This window comes from Aspergillus stella-maris (genome assembly GCF_047715825.1).
Source record: "Aspergillus stella-maris strain CBS 113639 unplaced genomic scaffold BDV14scaffold_37, whole genome shotgun sequence".
NCBI classification, from domain to species: domain Eukaryota; kingdom Fungi; phylum Ascomycota; class Eurotiomycetes; order Eurotiales; family Aspergillaceae; genus Aspergillus; species Aspergillus stella-maris.
Window position 1 is genome coordinate 166,793 of NW_027396831.1, and position 15,735 is coordinate 182,527.

The 15,735-nt window shown below is 51.2% G+C and overlaps 8 protein-coding genes across 8 annotated transcripts; 2 read left to right on the forward strand and 6 right to left on the reverse strand.

The window, feature by feature from the left end:
• The first annotated feature begins 267 nt into the window (after window positions 1-267).
• glkA (glucokinase glkA) lies at window positions 268-2,221 on the forward strand. The gene is made up of 3 exons (XM_073777592.1): window positions 268-357; window positions 419-613; window positions 666-2,221. Exons 2-3 carry the CDS (start codon window positions 434-436, stop codon window positions 1,956-1,958), a joined length of 1,473 nt encoding a protein of 490 aa, XP_073626878.1. The 5' UTR covers window positions 268-357; window positions 419-433; the 3' UTR covers window positions 1,959-2,221.
• Window positions 2,222-2,248: 27 nt separating this feature from the next.
• Window positions 2,249-3,267, reverse strand: BDV14DRAFT_201402 (uncharacterized protein; the record flags this gene model as incomplete). The annotated part of the gene is made up of 3 exons (XM_073773749.1): window positions 2,249-2,788; window positions 2,863-2,958; window positions 3,160-3,267. 3 exons carry the CDS (start codon window positions 3,265-3,267, stop codon window positions 2,249-2,251), a joined length of 744 nt encoding a protein of 247 aa, XP_073626879.1.
• Window positions 3,268-3,814: 547 nt separating this feature from the next.
• BDV14DRAFT_175793 (C2HC5-type zinc finger protein) lies at window positions 3,815-5,568 on the reverse strand. Its single transcript, XM_073769137.1, has one exon. It carries the CDS (start codon window positions 5,424-5,426, stop codon window positions 3,852-3,854), a length of 1,575 nt encoding a protein of 524 aa, XP_073626880.1. The 5' UTR covers window positions 5,427-5,568; the 3' UTR covers window positions 3,815-3,851.
• A 728-nt stretch (window positions 5,569-6,296) lies between these two features.
• Window positions 6,297-7,299, reverse strand: BDV14DRAFT_201404 (SGF11 family protein; the record flags this gene model as incomplete). The annotated part of the gene is made up of 2 exons (XM_073773750.1): window positions 6,297-7,178; window positions 7,237-7,299. 2 exons carry the CDS (start codon window positions 7,297-7,299, stop codon window positions 6,297-6,299), a joined length of 945 nt encoding a protein of 314 aa, XP_073626881.1.
• Window positions 7,300-8,253: 954 nt separating this feature from the next.
• Window positions 8,254-9,646, forward strand: BDV14DRAFT_81640 (GNAT family N-acetyltransferase). Its single transcript, XM_073777594.1, has one exon. It carries the CDS (start codon window positions 8,322-8,324, stop codon window positions 9,444-9,446), a length of 1,125 nt encoding a protein of 374 aa, XP_073626882.1. The 5' UTR covers window positions 8,254-8,321; the 3' UTR covers window positions 9,447-9,646.
• Window positions 9,508-9,899, reverse strand: BDV14DRAFT_81643 (uncharacterized protein). The gene has a single exon (XM_073777595.1). The coding sequence runs from the start codon at window positions 9,784-9,786 to the stop codon at window positions 9,568-9,570; it is 219 nt and encodes a 72-aa protein (XP_073626883.1). The 5' UTR covers window positions 9,787-9,899; the 3' UTR covers window positions 9,508-9,567.
• Window positions 9,647-12,486, reverse strand: BDV14DRAFT_81639 (putative metalloreductase transmembrane component). Its single transcript, XM_073777593.1, has one exon. The coding sequence runs from the start codon at window positions 12,311-12,313 to the stop codon at window positions 9,848-9,850; it is 2,466 nt and encodes an 821-aa protein (XP_073626884.1). The 5' UTR covers window positions 12,314-12,486; the 3' UTR covers window positions 9,647-9,847.
• Window positions 12,487-13,144: 658 nt separating this feature from the next.
• BDV14DRAFT_175798 (uncharacterized protein) lies at window positions 13,145-15,391 on the reverse strand. Its single transcript, XM_073769138.1, has 2 exons — window positions 13,444-15,391; window positions 13,145-13,380 (listed from the first exon to the last, which is right to left on the reverse strand). The coding sequence occupies exon 1, from the start codon at window positions 14,685-14,687 to the stop codon at window positions 13,890-13,892; it is 798 nt and encodes a 265-aa protein (XP_073626885.1). The 5' UTR covers window positions 14,688-15,391; the 3' UTR covers window positions 13,145-13,380; window positions 13,444-13,889.
• Between the last annotated feature and the right edge of the window lie 344 nt (window positions 15,392-15,735).

The window sequence follows — 15,735 nt, forward strand, 5'->3', positions numbered from 1 at the left end:
TACGAAAGAACCCGAACAAAATGTCTCATCCCGACGATAGGCCGTGCCGGCATTGGCAGGAGAATGAAAAGGGAACGCAGCCCCGCCAAAGCCGAGTCGCTCTTGACTTGTTACCCACCTCGAGTCTTCGACTGACCTCATCGACCCCTCCGTATCCATGAATTAATCGCTGCGCCTTGCTTCACTTTTTTTTGTCGCTTGCTGGATTCATATTCTTCGCTTCTCCCGCTTGTTCTCCTCTATTACTACTCCTCCCTCCACTGTTCTATTCTTCCCCAGAACCACATCCCGCATTACCCCTCCATCCTTATCACCAACTCCAGATCTCTATTCCGTTTTGAATTTAAAGATACACAGGTAAGTTCTTTTTTGCGGTGCTTTCATTGTTTGGACCTTAACTCACGTTTTCTTCACCCAGATTTCCTCCGCCATCATGTCTGCTCTTGTCGAAGAGGCTACGCGCATTGCGAACCAGTTCGACTACTCCGCGAGCGAGGTGCAAAAAGGCGTCAAGGAGTACATCAGACAGAGCGACGAGGGTCTCTCGCAAGAAGGCACAACCCTCAGCCAGATTCCCACATTCGTGACATCGGTTCCCAATGGCACAGAGAAGGTACGATCCCCGCTTCATGGACAGGCTGAGACGCCTCTGACGACTGTGACAGGGTCTGTACTTGGCCGTTGACCTTGGTGGCACCAACTTCCGAGTGTGCTCGATCGATCTGCATGGAAACCACACCTTCTCTCTCACACAATCTAAGATCATGATTCCTCGCGAGTTGATGACGTCAGGCTCGTCAAAGGAGCTCTTCCTCTTCCTCGCGCGCCAGATTGAGTCTTTCCTGCGCATTCACCACAATGAGCATTTCGAGGCTCACCTGAAGCGAAAGGTTGCGGCAAAGGAGGAGGACCTGTTCGATCTTGGATTCACATTCAGTTTCCCTGTGCGCCAACTGGGAATCAACAAGGGAACGCTCATTCGCTGGACGAAGGGCTTCGACATTCCCGATGCTGTTGGTCAGGACGTTTGCGCTCTCCTTCAAGATGCTATTGACGAGCTCAACCTGCCCGTTCGCGTGGCTGCGCTTGTGAACGACACAGTCGGTACTCTGATGGCCCGTTCGTACACTTCTCCTGGCGAGACTGGAACCTTCCTCGGCGCCATCTTCGGAACAGGCACAAACGGTGCGTACGTTGAGAAGCTCAACAAGGTCACCAAGATGGATAAGATTGAGCACTCCGATTATGATAAGTCAACCGGTGAGATGATCATCAACGCTGAATGGGGCAGCTTCGACAACCAGCTGAGCGTTCTGCCAAACACGAAATACGACCAGCAGCTCGATCGCGACAGTGTCAACCCTGGTATTCAGATGTTCGAGAAGCGTGTCTCCGGTATGTTCCTTGGTGAGATTCTGCGTTTGGCCTTGCTCGACCTGCACCGCAACGAGAAGACCGGTCTCTTCAAGGCCAGCTCATCATCCGACGTCTTCATCCCGGAGTCTTCCTCTTTCTACCGCCAGTGGGGTATCGACACCAGCTTGTTGAGTACTGTTGAGGCCGACAAGAGCAAGAACTATGATCAGATCAAGTCTGCTCTGAAGGAGCACCTGAAGATTGAGCGTGCAAGCGACAACGACTGCAAGGCTGTTCAGACCATCGTCCATGCCATCGGAAAGCGCGCGGCTCGTCTGGCTGCTGTTCCCCTCGCCGCCATCCTGCTTTCCACCGGCAAGCTTCAAACCGACGACCTGGTCGATGTTGGTGTTGACGGCAGTCTCGTCGAGTACTACCCCAACTTCGAGGGCTACATGCGCGAGGCCCTCCGCGAGGTCCCTGAGGTCGGTACTGCTGGTGACAAGAAGGTCCGCATTGGGCTATCCCAGGACGGTAGCGGTGTTGGCGCGGCTTTGATTGCCCTTGTTGCAAGCAAGGAGGGTACCAAGAAGCCTCTATGATCATGATATGTGACGACCTTCTCTTTCTTGTTCATACTTTGTCTCTTGCCACTTCATTACCCTCACACCCGCCTTCACCTCCGCGGAGCCTTGATATACCTGTAAGTATGCAATGCAGCGGCCGGGCTCCTTACCTATCCCCGGTCAGCACAAAAGGCAGCCAATTTTGCAAAATGGAAGTGTATCATTACGATCATCTTGGCGTTATTTGTAACCATCTCTAGCATACTATGGCAATCTATCAATTTCAGAACCAAATCTACAAATCTATCATGACATTCAAACCTATATTAAACCGCAGCATACAAACTCAAATAAACCCCCCAGATAACACCCATCCCACTCCCAAACACCACCCTCCGATCCAGCGGTACAATAGTATACATTAGCGTCGAAACAACCGGCCTAAACTTCAACCGCGCAATCATAATCGGCTTGAAATCCTCCAATACAAGTTCCCACGACCTACTCAAACTCGCCCCCTTAAGCAGATTAATTAGCATCACGAAGAGAATGATGTTAAATATTCCGCCGAGCGTTGCGTCGAGCGTGAACTTCGCAAGGAAATTCAGTAGGCGCCGGAGCCGCGGGGAGTTTGCGAATGCTTTTCGGGTTGATGAGGGGACGAGTTTCTCTTTTACTTCCACGAGATCCACGCTTCCTCCTATTCCGATGCCCCGGGAGTGAGAAAGTGTCCCTGCTCTAGATCTTGAGAAGGGAAGCGAGGGCGTTTCGACTCCGGACCCGGATGGACCTGCACCTGCACCTGCACCTGCTGGGGAGGTAGCGGGGTCATTATTTGACTGGAAGAGGAAGCCCGGGAATGTTATCTGCACAGCATCAGCACTTTTGTACCGGGTTGGATCTGAGGAGAGTAGAGAGGTGAGGACAGGCAGGCACTTACCTCCAGCCACCTCTGCCAATAGTGGTTTATGGGCACGATGATGACTCCATATGTGATGAATTGGAGGAGGGCGGTGATGTTTAAGGAAAATGGTTTCTGTATTTATTGTGAGAATTGGGTCACATACTCAATAATCAAAGGTTGCAATGGTATTACGGGGTTAAGTCTTTGGGTACTTCTGAAAGATATGCTATAGTAGAAGTAGGTGGAGTGAGGGCAGGCAGGGGAGAATCGAGGATGAAAGTCTAAGTGTCTGTCTACAATAGGGGAGCAGAGAAGCAGAGAGAAATGACTTACATCCCGCTTATACTGGTCAATAACCTGCGCCAGGATATTCGAAATCCCATTGAGGATTGTGCTCTGGATGGAGATGTTGATGAGGGTTTGGTAGGGTACAGGTGGCATAGTCGCGGTCTGGGTGCCTGATGAGGGAACTGGAAAGGAGGGGATAAGGTCAGGGTGGTGAAAGGAGAGTCATTGAGTTGGCAAGTGATAGTGTAATATGTCAAAACATGAGAAATGAAATGGACTGAAATTAAAGAATGTAGATTGACCTGTATGCAAATGGCGATGTTAATCTCCCAATAATAGGGGTGTCTCCTTTGCAGCTTGTTGGAGGAATTCCGAGTAAAGGTAGGCAGTGTTCACGTGTCCTCAGGGCAGGACTACTCCGGGTAAGACATTGACATTGATTTTAACAATATAAGGTTGAACCAACTAAGCTTTAATCTTCAGTGCCAGATGCCAATTAATATGCCACTCTTGATTTTTCCAGCTATTTAGGTTCTGTCAACTGTCTACGTGGACCTGGTTGGCAGGGTTCCAGAGCCCGATTCAGGGTCTCGTCCACACAGATGTCGGCTGGTCTCCATGACGCGGTCTAGATTCGCCAGTCGCTGTCAAACGGCGATCTTTTACTGGGTACGCGCTGGTATACTGAAAGTTCTGTGATGTTTATACCTTCTTTCTATTCTCTATTGCCAAACTAACTATGTGTCCTCGGTCGACTCTGTAAACCCGTGTAGTCCTCCATCCAAAATCCACTGCTCGTTGTCATCCCTGTCATCCTGGACCCTCCGCCACGTCTGTTTCTTCTCCTTTGGCTCTCCCTTGTTCTCCGCCTTCCAAACAGGTCTCATCAGCCCACCGGCTGCAAGTAAAGGATTGCGACTAAATGCCTCGCCGCCACTCCTCTGACCTTCCTTATAAGTGAGATCCTCCATTTCCTCGTCCTCCGGTGCAGCAGGAGCAGCTTCAGTCGGCGCAGCCTGATACACCTTCCTAACACGACCACCCTTGATATCCAAACTCATGATGGTCTTCTTCTTCTCCCACTCCGGTCGCGCCTTTTCTTCCATCTCGCGCATGATCCGTTGCTGCTTTTTGAGCGCCAGCGCTCGCTGCGACGGTGTCATCCACAGTGTGCTTGCGACGTTCGGTGTCTCATAGTCTGCTGCTTCGTCTACCACCCGCGTCCGCTTTGCGTTCTGTGCTTGAAACTGCAGGAGCTTGTCCCTGTGTGCTTTTGCCGCTGTCAACTTGCTAGGTGACTGCGATCCTGAGCCAGGTCTCATTCCTGGACCGCCATCATGGTGCAGGCTATCGTTGTGCGCGCGCATCTTTTCCTGACCTCGCTCTTCTCTTAGTTCTCGGATCATACTCTGGATCTCCTCGGGTGATAGCAGTGGCGTTCCGCAAAATGAGCAGGGTTGTAACCCCTCCAGGGAACAGATAATCTTCCCGCATTTCAAACAGTTCGGCGCCGCATCAAATAGCGGGTGTATTGACGCATAGCAAGTACATTTCCTCCGCTCCCCACCTAACGTCGGGTTCGTAGAAACCTCCAACGCTGCAATCGCGGCCGTCAAGTCTGAGATGTTATTCGTAGTCAGTGCCCCCTTCGGCGTCGACGTTCCAGACCCAGCGCCAGAGCCACCTCCTCCTCCAGACCTCGATGGCTTCGCAGCCTTAGACTTGACATTCGGCAGAAGATCCGAGATCACCGGTCCAGCTGCAGATGGCGGAGGTTTACTTGCCCCCGGCGCAGGCGACTGCGTCCGCGACGACGCCGCAGACCCCTGACGCGGCGTAGGAACCCTCAAGCTCGACCCAGATCCAAATCCAGCACCAGTATCCAACAGCCCGCCCTTGCCGGCGATATATTCCTCCTCGAAATCAGCCTTCTTATAACCCCCCGTAACATTTCCGAATCCCTCTGGCTGTCGCGGCGGGCCCGCGCTATACAGCGGTAGTTTCGATTTCTTGCCCCGGTTGTTATTATTCCTCCTTGCGTTCGAACCACCCGGACCTGGACTCGGCATTTGCGACGGTGAAGGCCGGGAAGCTGTAGAGGTAGAGGTAGCCGTAGGATCCGACCGCTGCGCATTAAACGCAGATATAAACTCGAATGCGGCCGGCGAGTCGCCTAACAGGTTTTTCAAATGCTCGGCGCCTTCTTCCTTCGAGAGACTGCCTGCGTACGTGAGGACTTGCGTGAGCGACTCGTTGTCTAGCGGGAGGATGTCGGCGAGGCGCCGGAGGAGGGCGGGGGATGGCGTGCTCATGTTCGGCGGATTAAGGTGTGAGAGGAGAGTAGTATATTAGGAAGTCATGTCATGAGGGTGAGGAGGGTTGTCTTTATAAGCTTGAGTTTGATGTGGGAGCGGCGGGGATGGAGCATGAATCATTGTGATGCGGATGTACTTTTGGGCCTGAAGATTCAGGCATGAAGTTTTATACTTCATAGCACTGCCTTCTGCTAGAGTCAACTCATTGAATAGCTGGAAATAAAGTAACACGTAGCAAGTAATGAGCAGTACTGCATGCAGCTCAAACCCAGGTATCTTACTCTGTGCAAGGAAAGAACGATAGACACTCGACATTGATCGCACCTTCCTTATTATCAAGCTGTCGTGCCTTCCTACCTGGCGCATACGCCGGTAGTTCCTTCCTAAGCTGTAATGCTTACCAACCGTATTTGAAAAGGGATGGTACGCTTGATCGCACCTTCCTTAGTTACAATGGTGCATTTACAGGGAAGGCGCCCCAGGCCCAACGTTGATCGCACCTTCCCTTAGTCTGCAGTACTTCTCATGAGATACCACTCAGTTACAAAAGTATCAGAAATCATTGAAATTCGAACCCGAAACCATATCAGGCTAATGTACATTCGTTCAACCACATAATCATCTATTCCCAAAAACAAAATAGACCCATAAAACCTGAAGAGGAAACAAAATGTAGAATGGAAAAGTCGTGATGTGATGTCCCAGACTTTTAGACATGATATGATGGTAGTAAATAGGCTCCGTACGCCTTGTATGCCGAATATGGTATGTACGTGTCGAGGTCATTAGTATAGGAAATAATATGTTCAGTCCGGTCAAGACATGTCCCGCGCGTTTCTCAGAGGATCAATAGACAGAAGTTGGTGGTTATACGTCTCCGTTGCCTTCCGCCTTGACTTCAACGCTGTCAAGCGTTATTCCGTTCTTTAGCTTGCTTGGTGGCGGTGGTTTCTTTCCGGATATCTTCTTTGGCGCATTCAGCTTCTTCTTCTTCGGTATCGTCGTCGGAGTATCGTCATCCAATGCCCGCTTGGGTGGTGCAGAAGTCGGGGTGCCACTACCATCGATTTGTGGCGTCTTGTTCCGATTGACCTGTCTGCCGGAAATACCCAAGCAACGATCAAGGTGTTGTGCGACCCGAGTGACAACAAAGTACCGAGGACAGTTCGGGCATTTCACTGTAGGGAATGACACCTTCTCTGGCGCCGCCTGTTTGAAGGAGCTGTCTGGCGTCGTGGGAGGGCTCGACGCTGGTGTATTTGACGTGTTTGTCTGTTTCTTCTTCTTGGGATTTAGCTTGTCGGTGGCGAATGGGTTCCCGTGGACGTCATGCCCAGGCTTGCTGATCATAGGCTGTTTCTGACAGTACTCCTTGTAGGGGTCTGGGGGAGGGCGTGCGCCTATTCCAGTTGTTGGATATAATAGACGAGGTAACCGACAGTCGGGGCAAATGATTTCCTTTGTTGTCTGGAGTGGATTTCCCTTGAGATAAACCTTGCCGTCCTCGAAGACTGCTGCGTCGGTCTCAATCCGAATGTCCTTGAGATCTTCTGTGTCTTGTTCACCAGGTTTAGGCGCCGTCGGCGGCTTTGTGCCGGCCTCTTCGCGGCGTCGAGCGGCCTCCTCTTCTGCTTTCTGTCTTGCAACGACAACTGCTGAGCGCATGCGAGCCACCTTTTCCTCACGGTGGACTTTCGCAACGATGTCATGGATAATGTTGTAAAATGTGTCGTTCAGTATGTCGTAGGTCTACACAGCCAGTGTCAATTTAGCGCTGAATGTGAAATGTGAAGAGCGTTGAACATACCAGCTTCGCAACTGTTCCCGGCGGATAGGCATTCTGCCCATCTGACCCATTTGATTCGCCCATGACTGGAGTTTCTGGACATAGATCGTTAGTATACGGCTTGATCTTGAATATACGCGGAATAAGATAGCGTGGTTCGGGAGCCTTATAGCCAAGTGGCTAAGGTCCAGTGACCGCAGAGTGTCACGCTTGCGGCAACGATCCTTGCGCACGAAATTCCAGGCGCAAGGCGCCAATGCGCCGTATATTTGCTAAGCAGTATAGAGCCAACTCACATCCGTATTCGAGCTTCGTCAAATTCTCCGGTGCACCGGTTTCAATAACAGATCTTCAACCTAGAGCGCCAATGCGAGGGATCCTCAAATTTGATACCGCACCTCCATGTAACGTTTACGACCGTGAATGTGTATGTAGTTGTAATATGAAGTGCGAGAAGAGCGATCTAGAGATCGGTGGTGTTACGTCGAAATTGATAAGGGCGCTGCCAGTTGTTCATTTATCGAGTTGAAGCGGACGTCAGGAAAAGGACAAAGGAGCGTTTGGAATCAATGTAAGGGCGCCGGGCTCGCAAAAGAGACAAATGAATAAGGTCGGCGAAAGCCCATCGGTCAATGTGGTCGTGAATGGGTAGAGTCTATTGTAGTTAGTGACGCTGGAAGGCCAGCCGAAGGGAGTCTTTGGCAACAGGATCATAGAACAGGCTTACCTTGCCCTACTCAGCCGGCCACAAAAAATGACCGTGCTATATATATATATAGAGGACCACACAAGCAGACCACAGACCCAAAGAAAACAGTAATCCGGATCGGAAGAAGCGCGGGGATGACTCTGGGGAAGGACAGTCCTTGGCCGCAGAAGTGGTGAAGAGCCGCTGGCAGTGGGGGCCTCAGGTTTCCATCTTATTCATTCTGCCGTCCGATCCTTATCTTATCGCAATCTCCGCCCCGTCGCGTCTCCGCGTCCTGTCTCACCCTCCGTTCCTCTTCCTTTCCATGAGCACACTCTCTTACCGTAGCTGCTGATTCTCTGTCTTCTGAACTTTCCTGTCGTTATCTTAAAGCCATCTGAGCGCCGTATCTGTCTAGATGGCGTATCAGTTCTTTGCCAAAGCCCACCAGGCCAAGCGGCCCTCCTCCGCATCTCCTCCGCTCCCCCAGCACTCATCGTCCCCGCCCTCATCGCGCGGTGCCCAAGACCGTCCACCCAAGTATCCTCCTCCCATGGTGGCTCCTCCACCATCCGCTCCCCCAGCGCCATCTGCTGCGAAAATAGCCGCACAATTGAAGCCCCCAGCAGGCAAAGACCCATCCTACCAGCCTCCCGCATACCCTCAACCCATCGAACCTGGGTATCCCACTCCGCACGAGCATGTCACAATCGACCCAGTGAGCACAGCTCATATTCCGTCCCTATCTCGAATTACTGGTCTTCTTTTACCGATCCGCTACCCTAATTCGTTCTACACCGCTACTGTCACGGATCCCGTGATTGCGTCTGTATCGCGCGTGGCTATATACCATGATCACCCGGTGGCAGCTGCCCCGCCTTCAGCGCCTACGCAGTCGCCCACGGCAGGGACAGACAAGGTGATTGGCGGTATAAGATGTCGATTGGAGCGACTGAATCCAAACGATTCTGAGTCCAAGACCGAACAAGAACCGACAAATCTTTACATCCAGACACTACACCTGCTCTCTCCGTACCGTGGCTACGGCGTCGCGGTCTCCCTGCTCAACTCGCTCCTATTTTCGAATGCCAGCGCAGACCCGTCACAGCACCACGAGGTCTCCGATCTTGTGAAACATTACAACATCCAATCTGTCACGGCACACGTGCATGAGGCGAACGAGGACGGCCTAAAGTGGTACATCTCACGTGGCTTTGAGGTCGAGGAGGGGATAGTCGAGAACTACTACCGCCGATTGAAGCCCTCCGGTGCGCGCATTGTAAGACTCAAACTCCAGCGTGATATCACAGAAAGCAGTAAGCCTGTGCGAACCGTTGTACAGGCCCCAGTGCCGGCACCTTCATCTGCACATATAGAGGAGTCCGCCCCGGACGCCGACGATGACTGGGAAAAGGTAGAAGCAGAAGATGAGCTCGAGCCAGAGGAGCTCGGTGTGCAATCGTTTTACGAGTCAGCGCTCTTGGATGTGAATGAATATGCGAGGAAGAAGAGGAAGGCTGACGAGGAACCACAGAGGCCTTGAGTTGGCATTATAGATCGAGGCGACACGCGTCTCTCCTCTCTTGTATAGCTTCGCATCTCACCTCGTCCCCCCCTTTGCATTTAGATAATTAGGATACCCTTGGCGTTTTACAGGACAATTTTTAGCTAGACAACTCTCGCATACTATGATTCATGACATGAAGATAATCCTCTAAATCTGGATCTTTGATCAGGAGCTGGTCTCTTGAATATACATTATAACCGTCTTCCACTGCACAGAACACGAGGACAAAAATCATCAATCCCAAAATCACCATGGTATAAAACTCGCAATCAAAGATCAAAGAACAAAAAAAAATCATCAGCAAGAAAAAGATCATAAGGAGCGCTTCACAACATCAAACATAATCAAACCAACCACACCGACATGGCACTAGTCACCTAAATATTATAATTCTCCGCATGCAAAAAGATCTCATCCTTCGTCGAGTCCGTCAAAACAAGAGACTGCAATCTCGCAACGGAGTCCGAAACATCCATACGCAGACTCGGCGGCCCACAGACATAAACGCAGGTGCGGCGCCCAAACGTCCGCGAGAAGTCGTTTAGCATTTTGGGGATGTCCGGGCGGTGGTAGTCGATTTTCCACCCGTTGCGCTTTTGAAGCGGAAGTGATGCGAAGCGAGGGTTTGGGCGGGGGATAGCTTGGGTTGTTTGAATTGTTAGGTGGGGTGGCTTGTCGGATTCTGGTTGTGGTTGGGGTTGAGAATAGTATTGAGGTTGGGGTTGGGGCTGGGGCTGGGGCTGGGGCTGGAATTGGCCGAAGCCGAAGTCGAAGGGGGCGTTTGAGCTGGTTTGAGATTGAGGCGAGTCGTCGGGGGATGTATAGGCTGTCTGTTGCTGCATGTAGGGAGATTGGAACTGTGCGAATTGAGGTTGTGGCGTTAGGTAGGGAGATTGGTAGGGAGACTGGTATGGTGATTGTTGAGATTGTGAGTATCCGGCGCTCTGCATCGGTTGGGCGAAGTTGGAAGCACGCGGCAGGTTAGAGGTGTAAGCTCGTGGAAGAGCAGTGAGGGTGTCTTCGTTCTCACGCCGCAACTCTTTCTCCCTTTCTTCGTCTCCGGCGGCTTCCTGGCGGATGTATGCCGAGCTGCGCTTCTCGATCTCCTGAAGAGTGTCATAGATCTTCTCCTGTACGACATCGCGGTAGTGCTGTTGGTCTTGCACTGGGACTGGTTGGCCGCTGTCATCCTTGGCTCCTGTCAAGTAGAAGTAGCAGTGCACTGTGTTGAGAGGTGCATGGTCTCTACAGATACGTAGCTCTTCCTTGAACCAGTCGATGGATTCTGGATCTCTCAGAGCCCAAACGACGCGGACAGATTTTGTGACGGCTTTGCCCTCCCGCATTTTCTTAATCAGGTCGAGCAAGTGGCTGGCAACGGCGGTAATTCCACTGCCACCGGCGATGAAAATAACGTCATCAAAAGCTGCCATCTGCCGCCGCATACCTCCATATGGTCCCTCAAGAAAGGCGGTCCAGGTTTTGAAGGGTCCGAATTCGACGGATTTGCGTAGAACTTCCCGCGTGAATCCGCGGAAAGGTCGAAACACAAGAGCCAAGTCTCGATAATCCTCGCCGTAGGCCGATGGTAAATCACCACTGTTCAAAGAAGCAATCGTGAAAGGATGGTTCTGGAAAAATGCAACACCAGGCATACGCAGATACACGTACTGGCCTGGTCTCCACCGCATCTGAGTTGGAACTGTAATTTTTACCGCGTTCTGTGGTAGAATGGTGACCGCAGAGTCTTCTCCAATCATGAATGATAATCGCAGAGGATTGGTCCAATTGAGGTAGCCCAACCTCACAATGTATGAGAGTACGAAGATGGCGATCGTAGACCAAAGATAAGCCCATGATGAGAGGTAATTCTGCGTGTGCCAGATGAGCATGGCAACGAAGACCAGGGACACGGGCAAATGGACTTTCAAGAACAGCTCGTACATCCAGTCCCTTAGGATTGGCAGAGAATGCACACAAAGAACACCCAGAGGCACAAGTGCTGCCACACCAGTCCCATAGACATACATGTTGTCCGGGAGGTTTTGACGGAAGACTTCCAGGGTAATCTCATTCTCCCAGAGTGGCTGGATGTAGAAAGGAACTGCGTGGATCAAACTCAGAAACAGGCAGATATAACCAGCCCAACGATGAAGCACGTTCAACCTCTCATGACCAATGCCTGTCAGCATACTGATGAAGTTCGCCCGCGTACTCATCGCCACAATCCATGGCACCATTGCGACGGCAAGCATTCCAGCACGGATAGCCAGAGGTGGAGATCCAACCTCCACCGATGAATAGTAAAATGGCTGAGGGATGAAAGTGTATAGCGTAACAAATGCCAACGCTGCGAAAATGACGGTCGAAGCCCCAAGCGACGGGAAAACAATTCGATATCTTCCTACTCGAATCTCGGGGAGCGACCGATAGAAAATCCAGCGCGTGAGTGCGATGGCGTATTTGAACGGCCCAATAGTAGAAACAGACGACTGCTGTTTTCTGGAGTGGGCAGTGCCTTGCGCTGGAAAGAACAGAGTTGTCGAGCTATCGGTGGCAGCGCTGGGAAGTTCATATTCATCCTGAGGCGTCTGGAGACTGGGCCGTGGTTTCTCTCTATATAGAGCGATTCGTACCCGATCACCCCAAGAATTGTAGAATCGTATCGCCGTTGATATGGCTAGCAGCACCAGCGAGAAATATACCCAGCCCCTCCCATACTTGCCAGCTCGACCGAATGAATCGCGTTGGCGTTCGGCGAGTATAGTGTCACCATAGGGAGCATCCGTTGGGAAATTGATACGCTTCACAAGCGACGTAACATAGTCCCACGAGGGCATCATGTCGTGTACGTTCCGACTTGGGCGATGGGCGGTTCAACTCGATCTCAGCGACCTCTTAGACGAAACCCAAATTCCAGAAGACCAGCTTCAGAAGTGAGATTCAAATAACAGAGCGGTTGGCGTATGTCGTCAGAGAGCAAGCTCCCACTCAAAACATTGAGCAGAGCGATCCTTCGGGACCATTACACGTCAACGGCTACCAATTCCTTGACAAGGTGCAGTTCTCTTTGTCCCAGGTCGCGGTCGGGACTCGTGAGAAGGAAGGAATGGGATATGATCGGCTTAAAAAGGCTGAATCAAACAACCATAAACTCCTGCGGGAATCCAAGAGGTGAAAAAGGTGCATGTCAGAAGAGGGGGCGAGGAGCTGCAGGAGCAGCCGGACTTGAGCTTGCCCTCAACAACCACGCCGCCAGCCATGGTGAACCCTCTGGCAACATGGAATCGAAGGGTGATAATTGGTCGTCACATTGTCCTGCGGGGAGAACACAGTTTGGCGCAACGCCTCCCTCAAGGATATGCATGCATCTGGCAGAAGGGAGATCTCCAGCGAGGAGGAATAGATTGGCTGCACGGGTTCCTGCTCGGGCCGCAGCCAACCATAGATGGCAGCTTCTGCAGCTTAATCCTCCACTAATGCGACCGTCTGGGCGGTCGTCACCTCTAGGCCCCGGTGTTGCGGTGTGATTGGGCGGTAGTCTCATGGGGTCGGCGGCAAGCCGGGCTCTCTTACTCGCTCTGTCTCTGCGATAGGCGTTCTCTTCAGAGCAGTAAAGTTCATTGATTTGTGTATGCTGAGTGATGCAGCTCTCAAGTTGTCTGATTCGAGGAGTTGATATGAAATTGTCACCGTCAGTTATGTCGGTTTCCGGGGAGGAAGGATTCGGTCTGAATCATGCAGTGGTCGAGAGGAAAGTCTGCTTGAGAGAACATTTCAATGCACTCATCACCTGACTTCACCTGACCTTGTGCAACCTGCACCGATTTTGCTGTAACAAGAGACTATTGCTGAATTTCTAAGTCTTTATTCCTTCTCTGCCTGAGTCGCTTGTGCGAATGATTGTTCTGTAAGTCTCGGACCGATTATGGTAGTTGTGTTCTAACGAGCCCTAAGCGCTGAGCATTGATAGGTACCGCAGATCATTAAAACCGAGCGTCTCGACAAAGGTCAAACAAATCACCCGTATCATTATTGGCATATTAATCATGCTTGATGAATTCATTCCTCATTCCAGAACATGGAGCACTCGATATTGAGATGTCCCGGTCTCCAGAAGACGCCGCAGTCCCAGCACCATTCTCGCCAACACATTGCGCCTATCGAATGAAGAATCAGTATCGGAACCGTAGCAGAGGCTGAATCATCTGAGTATGTACATACATCGCATGTATTTGCATCCTCCTGCTTTCTCTGTGGTGGGGAGACATCCAGGACAGGCTCTAGTGGTCTCTTCGATGGTTCTTCGATCCAGCAACTCCTGGGACGCAGATTGCCTGTCACTTTGATTGGCGAGCCCCGGAAACCAGTTCTCACCTATCATCCTCTGATATCCAGTCGCATCGAACTCTGCGCAAGTCACCCGTCATGCCAGGGCATGTTTGGGTGTTTGAAGCATGTTCGTGTGCCGCATGCCCAGCATACGATATGAGGGTCTTTTGGTTCTCCAGCATATAGCTGTCCATAACAGCAGCGCGGGTTAATACATTTAACAAACTCCCTATCGCTTTCCAGAACTCGCCAAGTCTGTGCCATATCGTAGGCAGAAAATGTCGGTTTACTAGCCCACCGCTGGGCTTCTTCATCAGTCAACGGCGTACAGCAGAGTGGACATCTCAGTATTGGTACTTGGCTCGCAGAAAACTGAACATCCAGGCTGCGACTGAGGCAAATGACACAAATGTACGTATCGGCCATTGAACGATGGTCGCACCCGGCCGCTATGGGCATTTCTGGATAAAATTCCCGTTCAAGGGCCTCGAAGCATGCACAACATGTTATCTGCGAGTTCTGTTGGAGATTCTCGCTCTCCCGGATAGGTTCAGTTGGTGAGCATATCGGTTCTTTGTGTAGCAGGGTGAGCACTGCAATTGCGGTGTTGGCATCACTCCAGAAATCGTCGTCCCACGCTGCACTGGGCTCGTCCGGCGGTCCATTATGGGTCAACCTTGAACGATTTGTCCCTGTTGTTCGATTCAGTGTGGAAGACGCTCTGGGTGCGCAAAATGATCCGTGGGATGGTGGCAGCGGTGGAGGAACGACAGTATTGGGGCCGTTCGACGAGACTGGACTCGATACTGCTGCAGAGTTGTTATCCAGCGTGGCTTCAGGCGAAGGATTTCTGCTCTCCTGCCGTCCGTCACCAAAGGGGACCATGGTACCTCTTCCTTGTCCGCCGTGTGCTGTGCCTCATTGCTCTGACAGCCTGGGCAGACATTTTATACTTATGGAAACTCAGTCCCTTGCCAAGCAATTATCGCTATATGCACATGGCGTGAATAGAAAACAACACGGGTTCTCTCTCAGAATAGCACTGGCTCTGGGCTTTCAACACTGGGCAATTAAGACTGTGCTCAGTTCAAATCACCCAACACAGTGAGGTTTGGCGAATACGAGGATCAATGACAGATGTTATGCCACTTGCATCATAAGATCGGTATCGACCAAGAGCAGCCAAGAATATATATCACCATAATGCATACCATTAGGAATGTGTGTAACCGGGGTCGCTATCGTTTGATGATTTGGAATACTCGGTGCTGGACATCAAACTCGCCCCACCATAGAAGTTCATACCAAGAGCTGAAGGATAATTCATTACGAGCAGGAGAAGCCCGTGCTCTGTATACGGTCTGAAAGATTAGTCTGGGTAATGACCATGGCTTCTACTGAAGAAGTTTACGGAATAGCGGGAAGACCACAGGCAGACATAGAACGTGTCAGGGACCTTTCAAGCTCAATATTGAGCAATTTGCCTTCATTCTTTAGGTATGTAGGGGCATTAGCATCCCGGGACAAATATCCTGTTCCTCGTCCATCTGATCGGCTCGCTCTCGTATTCATATATAGATTTGGTGGAGATGATAAGAACTCAATCTCGGGTTCGTCATCAATGAACCATCGAATCGTGGTCAGCCATTTTTTTTGGAAGAAGTCGTCAACTAGAACTCCAATTTATAATCTTATACTATTCAGCACTAATTGCATTTTGGGGCGTCAGTCGCGTAGAGTACGAAGCACCTGGAGTGTTTTCTGGGGCAGCTGGGGCCTGTATTTCACCCAGTGTTTCAGTTCGCAAAATTAGCTGCTCCTTACCGTCATGAGAGCATCTGGACCGTCCAGAGGACGCTCACGCGTGACTTGTAGAGAGTTTGTTGAAGCGAGACGTCGATGGGCTTGTATAAGCTACCAATCTCACCGCCTT